The sequence below is a fragment of the Fistularia commersonii genome, chromosome 23 (assembly GCF_037954325.1).
Source record: "Fistularia commersonii isolate RoL2024-O1a breed Wild chromosome 23, RoL_Fcom_v1.0, whole genome shotgun sequence".
NCBI classification, from domain to species: Eukaryota; Metazoa; Chordata; class Actinopteri; order Syngnathiformes; family Fistulariidae; genus Fistularia; species Fistularia commersonii.
Window position 1 is genome coordinate 2777497 of NC_141306.1, and position 14560 is coordinate 2792056.

Consider the following 14560-nt stretch of genomic DNA (forward strand, 5'->3'; position numbering starts at 1 on the left):
ACTCAAAGGTTATTTCCAATATCTACGGAGACCTTTTTTTTCCTCTGCATGCAGAGTTTTCGTTATTTTGTTGTCGCAACAGACACACAATCGTGCACCATTTATCCAAAGTGTGCAGCTCGCAGTTAGAAACAGGATCTTTTACATGTAGATCTCAGATTCAGCCTCCAAAGCTCTTTCCACAAAGGCTCATTGATCATTTATTCAAACTGTAAAATACATCTTGGTCAGCGGCTAAATTCGTGTGTGTGTGTGTGTGTGTGTGTGTGTGTGTGTGTGTGTGTGTGTCCTCTTCCCCTTCCAAGGTCATTTTTATATCACAATCAACAATTCTCAATTCTGCCAGGAAAAAAAAAAATCAATGTATAACAAAAATACTCACTGATTCTGAATGATATGATTGATTGCAAATTATTTACAGATATCAGAAAGGTTTTGTCGCCTTCCTCTGAGTATTTTTAACATTGCCGTGGCAGAAAGAAATCCTTTTGACTGACTTGCAAACAGAAAACATAGGTATTTTGTTCTTTTATAGTGCATTAAAAGTTTTGCAATAACAAAGTCAACTGCATTTCTATCATTATTATTACAAGAAGAAATGCTTCCACTTTTTTTTTTTTTTTTTTTATCCGAACAAAGATTTTTCAAGGGAATAAATGGGTTTAGAAATGCTTCAAGTCCACAATAATCTTTTTTATCGTTCTCTTTTACATTATTGCAGCCGCAGAGCTTGAACAAATTAGCCTGCTGATGAGCGGCAAATAAAATCTGAACCAGCATCAGTATTGTATTTAGTCCAAAGGTTTAAAAAAGTGAGATAAGAAGTGATTTTGCAAAGCAAGGACAGACATAATAAAGTTGCACACATTGGTTTCTAAACTGGATGCAGATGTCCTTGTTAGCAGATGTTCGGCCCCGACAGTCTGCGTTTCTGCAAAGATACAAATGGGAGACGTTTCCGTCGGCCTCCTCGCACTCGTTCAAAATCTATCTTGAAAGATTTCTGTAACTCCCAGCAGCAGAGAAGGAATTAAACACTGAGACGCGTTCGAAAAATCAACTTCGACCGTCGGCCGAGCGTTTCTCGACCGGAGCGAACCTGGATGCCGGTGTGAAAAGATCGCGGTAATCAGATTACACCGCTCAAATCGGAGAATGACCTCAAATAACTTCTGCAAAATGATTACATTGTCATCCAAGTGTTGGGAGATTTCTCTCAACTCCGGTCTGATGTATAAAAGTCCCCATGAAATGCGACAGTGACATTTTAAAACATGGTTTTTTTATCAATATAACTGAAAAAAAAAAAATGTTCCACTTTTTTTTTTTTTTTTTTTTCCCCCCCCAAATAAGTTAATCTGTGTGCCATCACTGTCAGTTTTAGGTCACAGTGACATCCGGGGTTTCCCACCCCTCCTGTCCTCGTCCTGCCCCCTCTGCTCGGACGACCCACGGCGATGAGCCGATACTGTCCGATAATCATCGTCCGGTTCGACGGAGGCGTTACTGACACTATTTCTCTGCTCACAGCAAGCAGGAGTTAAATCCCCCAAAACCGTAAAAGTATGCTGTGGTTCTTCGGCGAGCTCGTCTCCTCAGCAGCTGGACTCTTCGCTGCTCGGGCCGCCGACTCCTGCCGACTTGGCGCCCGAACCGACGGATATCTGGCATCCGTTGGTGACGTGGCTCATGACTTTCTGTTTGAGCTGCGCGACCTGCTCTCGTAGCATGGCGGCGGTGGAGGCCAGGTCCAGGTTCTGACTCTTCAGGACTTTCACCTTCTCCTCCAGACGGGAAATTCTCTCCAGCTTCCGCTTACGGCATTTGGACGCCGCGATGCGATTGCGAAGCTTCTTGCGCTCGGCTTTAATTCGCTCCTGCGTCTCGAGGTCGATCGGGGAGAGCGACGGCGGGGATGTGGGGTCTCCCTGGGGATGAGGCACCTCAGGGACGGTCTGAGGAGCATCCAAACCTCTGGGGTGGGACTGAGGGGCTCCGGCGTGGCCTGAGCTACCGCCGTATCCCATCTGACCCCCGGGGTATCCCATCTGGCCCGGGTTGTAGTTGCTGAGGTTGGTGTAGATGGGCATATCGCCGGTGGACATCAGGTTCCTCTGGTAGGATGCCTGCAGGGAGACATTGGAGGACGGGGACGGGGACATGGCGCCTCCTACCAGCTGGTTCTGCTTATGGAGGTCCGCGAGAGCTTTCACAAAACCGTCGGCGAATCCTTCTTGCTCATTGGTAGCCTGGCTGCGATACATGAAGGGGTTGTTGGCATTTGGCACAGGACTGGTGGTGACCAGCCCCTGGTTAGACTGGATGATCAGGTGTTCCAAATCCGGCGACGCCAGCTTCAGTAAGTTCATATCACCGGAAGGCTGCGCTGAGGATGCGGAAGTCATGAGAGAGCCGTTCCCGGCGAGTCCGAGGTTGTTGTGGTTCGTACCCCTCCCTCCCGCCGTGCCGCCGCCGCCGCCGGGGAAATGATGGCTACCCGCCATCGACATCGCCTTCTTACTCATCAGCATCTTGTTCCCCGCGTATCGCTCATATTCGGCAAACTGGTTGAAATGGGGGACGGCGGAGGAGTCGTCGTGGTAGAAAGGAGTGTCCATCCTGGCTGTCATTGATGAGGAGGCGTCCCAGAGGAAATCTTCATAATCAGATTAGCCTGAATATCAGCGGGGATTGAACGGTTCCACTGACGTCGGCGGCCGGAGGATGAAAGCGGAAGGACGAGTAGAAGAAGAGTCCTTGCAGGAAAGAAACACAAATCAGAGTGAAGAACAGAAAGGTTAGATTTGAGGAAACCGGTGCGACAGAAACACAGGTCGATGGAAAAGCAGTTCAAACCCGGCATCGATTTCCACTTTTCATCCCATAAATGTGCAAGTTTTCACCATCGTGTTTAAACTTTTGAGCACATCTGTGACTTTTTCCCACATATGTATTTGTTTAATCTCGGAAAATCACGAGATTCAGAGGCTGAAAAGGAAGGGGGTGCTTGAGGCGGACCGCAAGCGGCCATACCTCCTCCATATGTCGAGCCAAAGGAAAACACGCCGTCACCAAAATCCGAGCGACGGATTTCAAAAGGCGCGCGCTATCGGAGTTTGTGCGACGGTCCGTCCAGGAGACGGTTTGGCCGGTTGGAAAGTTGCATCTGCAGGAGCGTCTCTCTCCGCCGCTGCTGCGAAAGCCAGCCGGTTGCTCTGCGAGTGTTCGATTTAAACTTTTTGATTTTTGTTGCGACGCGAGCTATTTCGCTAGTTTGCATGTTGAAAGTAGCGTCCCTCTCTTCGACATAACAAACGACGAACGATGAATACATTTTTTATTTTTAATATCACGTCTCGTGTTTAAGGAAATTTCCCCCTCAACATATATGTGTCGCTTTCAAAATCAAACAAATCGAATGTAATAAGTAAATCAGGTGCCGCAGAAGGGCTGGACAATCCCCGGAGCTTTTTAATGTGCCGAGCGTCAGACTCCGAAACAGGACGCATGGATGAGAAAAGAGCGCCATGCCAGAGCTCCTGTCGGGAAATGACCATCCAAATTTAGGATTTTCCACAAAAAAAAATCACACAATGCTCAGCCAGGCCTCCCATCACCACATATTTATGTCTTCTGTCAGCTGCCCAGGTTGGAACCAAACTCTCCGCATTAATAAATTAATGTCGTAGAGGATTTTCAGAAAGCGGTCTGAATTACTACACAGAATCCTAATAAAGCAATACGATAGCGAAGCTATTAGTCCTAAAATGGGGTAATGGTGGTAAATTTCTCTTGAAAAAGTTGACGGAAACGTTCCTATAAGGTGGCACAGCGGTTTACGCTTCCGCCTCGCAGCAAGAAGGTCCCCGGTCTTATTCCGACCGTAGGACTTTCTGTTTGGCGTGATCTCAGTGATCTCAGTGATCTCAGTGATCTCCGGTTTCCTCCTCCGGTCCAAAAACATGCCTGGGGTTCATCGGACACCCCGAACCGCCTCGACAAGTGAACGAGATTGAACTGGTTGCGTGTTTCCATGTGTGGCTCTGTGATGGTCTGGCGACCTGTCCGAGGGAAAAGCTTCAGCTCCACCGCTTCCCTGACTGCTATGTTCCTATTACTCCTTCAAAGAATGTAGTTTTCTGAGGCCGGTCAAAACTTCACGACTGTTTGCCATCATTGCCTCACATGGAAACGCCGCCAAACAGCTGTAAGGTGCCTCGGGTTAAACATTCAGATTAATGCTTACTCTCCCAGCTGACCTTTGACCTGGTCACTGAGCTTGATATGTGTGACGTATATCAACACTCAGGCATGTCGACACAGCAAGGAGAGTGAAATGAAATGCCGAAAAACTGACCAAACTATCCAACTAACTTTTCTTTCTAAAATTGTTTAACATTGTGATGAGTTTCTACACAATAAGTGTAACTGCATGAATCAGTCATACGTGTTGAGGCATCCATTGATGTAACAGAACTCCAAGAGTTAGTGTCGGATCTGAGGGGGTCCGAAAACACTGATTTTTGTATCAAAAATATAGTTATTAGCGATGCATTGATGTATTTGGGTCGAGAAAACATTATTTGGTTGAAAGAACGAGTCACTGTCTGCAGCTATACATTGCAAAACTAAATGAATGTATAAATGAATAGACCTTCTGATTTGTAATTAAAAATGATCACATATGTATTTGTTTTAAACTACATACTAGTCACATTACTAACTAATTATCATTTATTTATTTAACCAGGTTGTCATTTTCAATGACGACCTGTGAGATCAACAAATGCAAGGCGTTCTGTGCTTAACTCATTGTTTCAGCTCATAAAAGTTTACTCTCAAAGCATCAGTTGCCATGGTGTTTTGTCCTGCGTTGTGATTTTGACAAACGTGGGTTGAACTTCCCTTAACTCACCATTCCAGTATCTGTGCTTTGTGACGCCGTACGCTGTAAGAGGGAACTTGTATTTTGGTTTCCCGGCACAGCAAACACATGATGCTGAAACGTCATTTTTTTTCCACTATTCTCTCAGATTTTCATTCTTAAAATAGCGTTTATGACCTTCTCGTTACAAAAGGCTTACCGCACTTTCCAGACTATTGAACGCATCTAAATATAAGCCGCACCGGCTAAAAATAACTATATAATTATATGTTTACATATATAGGCTGCAGGTGTCCACATCGTAACATGAGATATTTACACAGAAGCATTTTTTTTTTACTTTTAATTCAATATAACATCCACAAATATGTACTGGAAAATGCTTTTTTCCAAACAGTTCCGGCTGATGGAAAAAGATGGATAATAAATAACACGAGGAAAAGTCTATCCATTTTCCATCCTCGCTTTGTCCTATTCCAGCCAATCACCATCTTGGTCTTCCTCATGGGAGCAATAAAACCGTTAAAATCGTCTTCTTCGGTGTTTCACGGTCATTTCATTGGTCAGATGTGACGAGGCTAAATGTTTTGGCGGCGCTAAGCTAGTTAGCCCAAAAAAAATCCATAAATTAGCCGCAGCGTTGTTTAAGCCCAAGTGTTCAAGCCTGTGAAAAAAAGTAGCGGCTTCTAGTCCGGAAAAAACAATCTAATTCTAGTTAGTGTTGACTACCAGCCCATCCATCCACCAATCTATTGCTGATCACTTAACCGAGTTCAGGTTGTAGTGGTAAATATTGCTGTCGACCAAAGAGACCAGTTGGACCAGAGTATTCTTGTTAACCCTTACATTATGTTAAGGATCAATTTGACCCATTTCACCCACTGGGTCAAATTGACCCTTAACATAATATGAGGGTTAAGAGGCGTCAAACCATCCTGAGCCCATTTGACAAAAGAAGGACCATCCAAGTATCTCACCTTCTCTAAAACCAAACCCGTGAGATTTTAAAATTAAACAGACCAATTGATCCACAGCAATTTATTATGGGTACAGCATCAACAAGCGATTTAAGGAAAAAACAGGCGTTTTCGCTTAGAGTTCTTCCATTAATTGCACATAAAATGATCACAGTAAAATGGCTCAAACCCCACAAACCTACCCTGGACCAGCGGCGTCAGAGACTTAAGGATGGAAACTGCATGGAACGCATAACAGCAAACTTACGACTTCAGACAAACCTATATATTGACAAATGGGCACCCATTAAAAAATATTTGGAGAGTTGAAGATATTATCTCTATTTGACTGAGTTAGATGTTTTTTTGTGTTTTTTTTTTTTTTTTTGAATTTTATTTTTCGCTTGCTATTGGGGAAATAAGTAACCTATAAAGAATATTGTATAATGTGTATCTTGTTATGAGGTTTAGTAAGAATGTGTATGACTCTGTTAAGGAACCTGTTCTAATAAATGTTCAAAAAAAATAAAAATAAAACCAAACCCGGCCACCCTGTGGTAGAAACTCATTTTAGCCACATGCATCCCTTCGCTCATTCCTTCAGCAAGGAAACCCATCGCTCGTGAGAATTAGTGGAGCCTTTTCCTCCGGCTTCGTTCTGTCTTCACCATAAAAATATCCTTGCGGTACCTGCAACGCTGCTGCCGCTGATGATAAACCGACCCGTCAGTCAAGCTCACACTTCGTCCAAATTACTTGAGAACAAGACGGTTCCTTGAGCTCCTTCACTTGCGGGTTCGGGATTTCTGTCGGGGAACCGCGACCCCTGACTGGAAGGCGCCGTGTGTTTTCCCTATCGCTTCACACTCTGCCGCCCCGAGGCCTGCTGGAGAAAACGCTGTGACAAGGCTAACGGGACCGTGACGTCGGCAAACTTAACGTTAATTGAAGGTCATCACCGTTAGATCGGACCTTTTTCAAAAACGGGGAACCACGGCAGGGCCTGTTTAAATGAGCGCTTTTATATATTGTTAATATTGTTAATACCTGCAATGTGATTCAGAATGAAATATACGTGTAACCCCAATGGGGTTTTTTGGTTGGGGTTTTTTTCTATATATATATATTTTTTTTTTGTGTGTGTGTCTGTGTTTTGTCTTTGTCATGTGATGGATTTCATCACACTGCTGTCACACAACTGGAACACACACATTTCTTCATACTTTGTTATTGATTTGGCAGCCATGCTCCCGGATTATCAGCCAAACAGATGGTATCCCCGTTTCCTGGACCGAATCGGTCTTTCTGTTTTTTTTTTTTTTTTTTTTGCATCTCGCCGAAGCATGTTTCCCGTTTATAATAACGGCCCATTTTCTCGAGGTAATCCACAGAGGGTATTTATTAGTCAGCAGATTTACGTGAGCAACGCTGGTTTTCACACTCGTCCTCCCCCAGGTTACTACTTTCAGTCTTGACCCGTCCGTTCACTTTTTACTTTAAGATCCTAGCAGAAGCAGTCAGATGCTCAGCCTCCTTCCTCTCTTCCTCGGAGCTGGACGGTTACAGCAGGAAGTGAGCGAGAAATGTCTGATTTTTAAAGTAACAAAGTCCGACAGCTCATCGTCTTTTTTTTTTTTTTTTGTAAGAATCATCGGCGTCCAAACAGGAACGAACGTCTCACGTAGTCCACCGGTCCTTTCCAACACATCTTTACCACTGACAACGTGGAAAGTAGGGTTGCAGCTATTTATCGTTTTTTTTTTTAAATCGAGTAATCTACCGACTGTTCTGATGATTAATAGTGGAATCTGATTTAAAAAAAAAAAAGGGACAGTCCGCAGATGCTTCCTGTTGAGATGTTGCGACACGGAGGAGATGCTGTTGTGGAATGCTAATTCCATTTTACAATAAACACACTGTACTGTGTTTTTTTTTTTTTTTTTGTTCTCAGCTCCGCTTGTAACGGTCTTGACTTTTTATTCGTCTTGTCGTTTCCGTCGGGGTGAATCTTGCCTTTCCTCGCCGCTGCTTTTGTCTCTGTCGGCCGTCCTTCCAGTCTACGGTTATGTTCATAGCGTATGCTAACTTTAGTCGTGCAACAAAAATAACACTAAACCCTGTGAAATAGTAACACTGTATTTAATAATTCCTCGAGGCAGATGATTTGCCTTAATCAAATTATTGCAGGAATCGTTTAAATCCCAATGGAGGGCTTGTAATATTACTTTACTGGTATCTAAGAGCGTTATCTGGCGTTGAATACTAGTTTGGGGTGTTTCCAAATTTTAAACAAGTTGAGTAACTCTTGTGTTCCAGACCTGCTCTACGTGTTAAGTGTCATTAGATTCGGCGCCATATAAATCTATTCTGACTTTTCCAAGTGGACAGCTCCAGCTGCAAATAAAAGATCGTAGATGTCATATGTACGTTCCCGCATCTACCGAAAATTGGAGCACTTCCAAAATATTCTGCTCCTCCCAGCAATGACAAAAGCATCATTCATTCAGTCATAGTGTGTATCCGCATGGTAGCAGGGTTTAACCCGGTTACCAGTCCGGATCACCGGCCTACGTAATAAGGGGCGTACAACATTCTGTCATTCACACCGCCGGAAAAATCAGTCATTTCACCTGCTGCTTGTTTTTTTTTTTTTTTTTTTTTTTTTTTTTGTATATCGCACTCAAGCACCATGGAGACACGTGAAGTTCACATTTTGGTGTGAAGTCGCTTTAAGATATTAATACATACTTTGCAGATTCTACCGAAGAACAGGAGGCATTTGTTGATTGCTCTTATTTAAAACCTTGAAAGTTGAATTTAAGTCCTCTCTAAGCACCACAGAGGCATTTTTACCCTAAGTTTTTTGCTTTTCTACCGCGTCTGAAACACTGATTTAAGAACAACACCACCTTGCAGCACAAGAGAAGCGCTTGCACGTTTCACTGCCCACCTCTTACTGTCAGTGCACTCTAGTGGTCAAACTATGACAGACACTTCGAAACGACCCAACAATCCCTTGGTATTTCCTGTCACACAACTGTAAATAAAACACTTTTCTCTCCAGGACAGTTTCCTCGGTAGCCCATCTCGAGGTTTGCGAGTCCGAGGCGTTCAAAGTACCCGCAGGGGGGGTTTGTGTGAATCCCTTGCAAAAAAAAAAAAACAAAAAAAATTAAAAAAAAAACAAAAAACACACGTACCGGTGGGACAGCGGGTATGATAAGAGGATAAGAGAAATGTAAAGACAACATCTTTGCATTTCCATCCTCCGATCGCATTTATTTACTTTAAACGGCTCTTGGCGGGGATGCGCGGAGTAAACAAAGCAGAAGCCAATTATCACTTAAAAAATTATTTTTTTCCACACTACATTTCACTTCAAATGAAACATCATCATCCGAAAGCTTTAAATTTGTTTTCTGGTTTGTTTGTTTAAAAAAAAAAAAATTAGTATAGTATTACTCGTCGTGAACTCTACCGGGGTGCGACGGTCGGTTCCCCCCCGGACCTCCATCCAGCCTACCGGCACCTTAAAGTTCCCTGCGCGGCCGCGAACTCTCCCCCGGTCCGGGGAGGAGGAGGAGGAGGAGGAGGGTGGGCTGGAAGGGAGGACGGGGGGACGGGGGGTCGAACCGGACCGCGGGACGGCCGTGCGTCCCCTCCGGAGCCGCGGTGACGGTCGGTACTCACCGGGAGGACGGCGGAGCTGCTGCCGGAGCATCCGTGCGTCGGGAGAGTGAGTCAGACAGTCAGCCTGCGCGTACACGCACACATGCACTCTCTCTCTCTCTCTCTCTCTTTCTCTTTCTCTTTTTCTCTCTCTCTCTAATTATAAATGACTCAGTCTGACGTCCAGTTTAACCACGTTTATCCACATACAATAACTTTCCATAATGACGTTTAATCTGTTTTAATCACACTGGTTCAGCTGGTGAGATACTTGCAATAATGGAGTTTTCCTTTGTCCTCCTGTTACATTTAAAAAAAAAAAATTAAAAAAATATGTTTGCGTAATATAATGACACTTTTTGCCTCACTGGCTGTTTAGTGTTGTATTGTAATATATATGTTGTCGTATGCGACTCCGGAGGAATGGGACTGAGAATTTTTTTATCAGAATGATTATCTTAGTTTACGTCATCTTATGCATCAGTTGTTTAGTCATTCTTTTTTTTTTTAACATTTTTTTTACATTTTTTTTATCTATGCCGCTTATTCTGCCCTCCAAGCCGTGATGGGTGCTGGACGATAACAGTGTTTGTGTCGACCAACATGTCAATGCAACACATTTCTCCTTTTTCACGACATGCAGATCGACTAATATCGGTATATCAGATTATATTCTGGATTAAAGCGCCATAGAATATTTCTACTAGTCCCGGCGGCGTTCATTTATTCAACATGACATTTTTCAAACAGCGTGTAATTTGTGATAATAGGTTTACTAATGTGACATTTTAAACTGTGTGATATTGCTTGTTTTATATGTGTGTGTGCTAATTGTGGCAGTTTACATTATATTATCATATAAAGTGTATAATATGTACCGAACGCGCGTTTATGTGTGTTATGTAATGATGCTTATTTAGTATGTTTGTCTTTCTGGTTTGCAGCTAATTAAGTCATATATTAATGCTTTTATCGACATTTATAGGCGCAAGCTTAATGTACCACGCAGTTTAAGATAAGATAAATAACGATAGAGACCAACAACACCATGTTTAGATACATTTAACTTTATTCACGAAATGAAGTGTTATTTTTGTATTATTTCTCTCTTTCTGGGCAGCTCAGCCTGCTTTGTTAAAGGTCACTCGATAATTTTGAAAAAGAAATCAAACTATTTATGGAAACAACAAGGAGTTGCGTGTGTGCGTGCATGTGTGTGTGTTTGTGTGTGCATGTGTATAATGATAGATTAGTGTTTATTCTGGCAGAAAAAAAAGTAATAACAGTTCTTAGTGAAGGTGGAGCAGCTACCCTACCACTACACACACACACACACACACACACACACACACACACACATGAACATAGATGTTATTTACAATATTTTGGAGCTGAACTGAATCATACAACGACATACCTGGACATTTCACAGTGTTCAGAGTGTGTTTTAAATTTTTTTTTTTTTTTTATTGTTATTTAAGTCCACTATGCTTTGATGATTAGACCTGAAGATAAAACTCCCCATCCTCTTCTGCTTTCTCTCTCATGGCTTCCTCACTCTGCTGCGAGTTATCTTATCTCTGCAGGGTTTTTAGCTGGACGGTCTCTGCACACTGGTCACGTTGTTGAGTTTCAAGTCCTCAGACGCAGAGGGGCTGATATCCTCCAAACCGTGGTTTGGCTCCAGTCACTGGATTTCATTTAAAAGGCACTAATCACTGCAGTGACGTTTTTTTTCTAGCCTGAGAGTGTTTAAGGCTCTTTGCAGATGTTACATTCTTCCAGCTGTAGGACCTTTCTCGAGTTCCTTGTCAGTCTATTTATATTTAGTTGAAGGTGTCTCCCAAATACTGCAGTACATGAGCACATTGTCACATTATTTATTACTTAGGAGTCATTTATACACTTAATTTCAGTACTCGCTGTTAAAAAGCAGCTCGATAATCATCTACATTTAACAGTTAATGCACTTGGTCTGAGGGATAATCCTCGCGTTATTGCAAAAAATACTCCGAACAATATTGTGACGAGTAGTCATCGTAATTTAGCACGAGTTATCTTTGTTTAACCAAAAGTGCATGTATTCATTGTATTTCTCCCGAGGTTATTCCTACCTCACAACGTGAGAAGTCAGTATTCAAGTTAAAACACTGACCGTCTTTGAAATGTCGCGATATCGGCTATCAGCTTCTGCAATTGCATATTTACCTCTTGTGTTTACGGGCGCTGCGAGACACTCAGAAGAAGCACAAGTCATTCACTTTTTTCGATGGTAAAAAAAATAGGCGAGACACTCAGTTTATTTCCTGAGATTTTAGCAAATAAGCCAAACAAGCAGGTATTGGGGTTCAGAGGAAGCAAGAGGAAAAGAAATGTAGAAATGAATTGCTCAAATCCCAGCAGAGTGGAAGAGGCAGTTCCAGTGTAAAATACCACAGGCACACTGTCACGCCGTCTTCTATTTTTTCATCCGCAGCCAAACAGTCTTTGCCATTCGGTTATTTGGCTGTCGTCGCGGAGATTCCGTCGAAAGTAACGGAAATCTTTCCCAACATCTGAGAGTTATCATCCGCCATGACATCATCTGAACAAACAAGCCTGACGTACCGTGTCAGCGGGAGACCGAGGCTTTCCAAGAGTGAGGAAATACTCGATCTCGGCCCACCTGTAAAAAATTCAATGTGTACGTTCTCCGATTACAAAACACGACTAAAATATCACCCCATAGAAACAATCGTGAAACACCATCGACTGAAATTAGCCCAGTTTCTTCTTCTGTTTCACCCGCTCAACCATTTACCGAGAAGATTCAGCATCCGTTTGCAGTTCCGTTAGAGGCGGTCAAGGTTTTTTTTTTTCTCTGCAAACGTGGGAAAAACTGCCCTTAATTTCAAATGCAAGCGTGTCCTTTAAGTAGTCTATTCTCCGACCGAAGGTATGATTTATAAACCACGCATCGAGCCTGTTCGCTCCCTCCCTTGCCCAAATATCAAGACTGAGGCTTTTACTGTAATTACCGTCGTAACACCGCTCTCGAGGACGTCACTTACCGGGACTTTGAAAAAACCGTTTCCATCTTTAGCTTTCACAAAATACATAAAGTCGACCAACCCGTCATTAGCAGTTAGGTTGTTCTACAAGCTGAAAAATAAGAGGACACTTGCAGATTGGTCCAGTTGTTATAGTTATCATGACAATGCGAGGTTATTTCCTGTCGCTCCCTTGTCTGGTTGTGTCTTGGAACATGTTTTTCATCCACTTAGCTGATCCGTATGAGCTCATCTGTTGTCTTCTCCCCCCCCCCCCCTTAAAAAACTGAAGTCATCTTCAAGGGACCAAAATCGGATCCATAAAATCTTGTCGAGAAAAAGATTCCCGATGACCCCGGGGGCAACTGAGGGAATTTTGTGGACCTGAACCACCACCCACATACATACAACCGAAATACCGTCCCGCTATCTGGTAAGGACTTGCGCTCCTGCTATGATGTTGAAATTCCAGCGTGAAACTCACAGAGAAGATTCAGTGTCTGGCTGGTCTCAGCTTACTTTGACTTAAGCCCTTGGACACTCCAAAGGGCACTGGTTAGCAACAAATATCTTCCATTTCACATGGGCGGAGGCAAGTCTTTCCAGGTTCCTCCCGGGAGACTGTCTGGGAGATGTTGGATGTCCAGATGGCGCGTCCTATCCTAATACAATTTTATCAAATCCATTCCAATTCTATTTTTCAGGTATTTATCTCTAGCTTTGTCCCTACACCCTGCAAAGTCAGGGTGTGTTCTTGATGAATGTTTGTCGTCTTATTTTTCGCTCGCGTGTCCTTGTTTGTCATCACCGATATCAGGGGTCGGCAACCCGTAACACCCAAAGAGCCGTTTGGACTCGGTTTCCTCGGAAAAGAAAACACCGGGAGCCGCAATTACTTTTTGACGTCTAAAATAAAGGTACCGCTGTATATATTGCTTTTTATTACCTTTACACTTTGTATAAACAAGTGTGTAGTGTGTTGCTTCTGAAATTCACAAAGTATCACGGAGAAAATTACATTTTATTTATGTAATGAACTCATTTTGGGCTTTCAGAGCGTGTAGCGGAGCCTTGACCTGAATTTTAAAAATAAATCGGGAAAAAAATTACCGTGTCAGTAAACAACAAAAAATAAATATTTGCAAAATATCTTCATAAATATTTATTTTACCTGGTTTATGGGACTTCTGCGCGCAGCATCTGCAAATCGTGACTTTACCGGCTGGCGGGTGTGACGTTATTTTGAGCAGCGAAAAAATAATAAATATAATTTTATTTGATATTTCAAGATCACAATAATCTTCCAAATTAGAACTAGAAGTTAAAAAAAGGAATTAACACTAATAAAATACACTTCAATTAAATATTTGTAATTTATTTTCCCAAGCCGCTCGGAGCCGACCTCTGACCTATATCGTACCGGCGTCCTTTCCTATAAATCCCTCTCTCAGGTATTCTTTGTGTATCCGACATTTATTTTCCCCCCGTATGATTTGCTTCATCTTCGTCTCGTCGAGGGTAAATAATTGAGATGGAAAATGTGAGGTTCTAATTCTTTTGAGTCCAAACTATGTTGACTCATCACAGTTGGGTGCGTGTTGTAGTTAAATTTGCTAAGGAGTAGCATAAACATGGACATGTGACTTCCTGTGTTGGCCTCAAGTTCTCAACTTTTTGTCTTTCCATCTTTCACCATAATCTGGGTTGTATTCTGAGGATTGTATTTATAAGATAGCAAGAGTTCAGGTGACAAATGTTTGGAAAACAGGGCGATTGAAATCAATGTAAGTCCAACATTTCATCAGAAATAATGAACATTTAATTCTTAATGCCGGTTCAGAGAACTTCCATTGCATTTTTTTTGAGTGAAAAATGAAATAATGAAATGAACTTTTTAGTAAAGTCATGGTTTGGTGGTTTATTGGTTATGCAGTACAGGAAATGGTTCACTTTAATTAGGGCGTCAGAAAACCAGAAACCCACTCATTTGGTTTAGTTCAAGGGTTCAGGATTAGCTCTTC

At 42.6% G+C, this 14560-nt stretch overlaps 1 protein-coding gene across 1 annotated transcript; it reads right to left on the bottom strand.

Moving 5' to 3' along the window:
* Positions 1-1449: 1449 nt before the first annotated feature.
* Positions 1450-9629, bottom strand: june (JunE proto-oncogene, AP-1 transcription factor subunit). Its single transcript, XM_086170493.1, has 2 exons — positions 9532-9629; positions 1450-2756 (listed from the first exon to the last, which is right to left on the bottom strand). The coding sequence occupies exon 2, from the start codon at positions 2628-2630 to the stop codon at positions 1596-1598; it is 1035 nt and encodes a 344-aa protein (XP_086026619.1). The 5' UTR covers positions 2631-2756; positions 9532-9629; the 3' UTR covers positions 1450-1595.
* Positions 9630-14560: the final 4931 nt, after the last annotated feature.

What these genes read in the sequence shown, in the direction of transcription:
- june (XM_086170493.1), bottom strand. Translation starts at nt 2,630, where the DNA reads ATGACAGCCAGGATGGACACTCCTTTCTACCACGACGACTCCTCCGCC.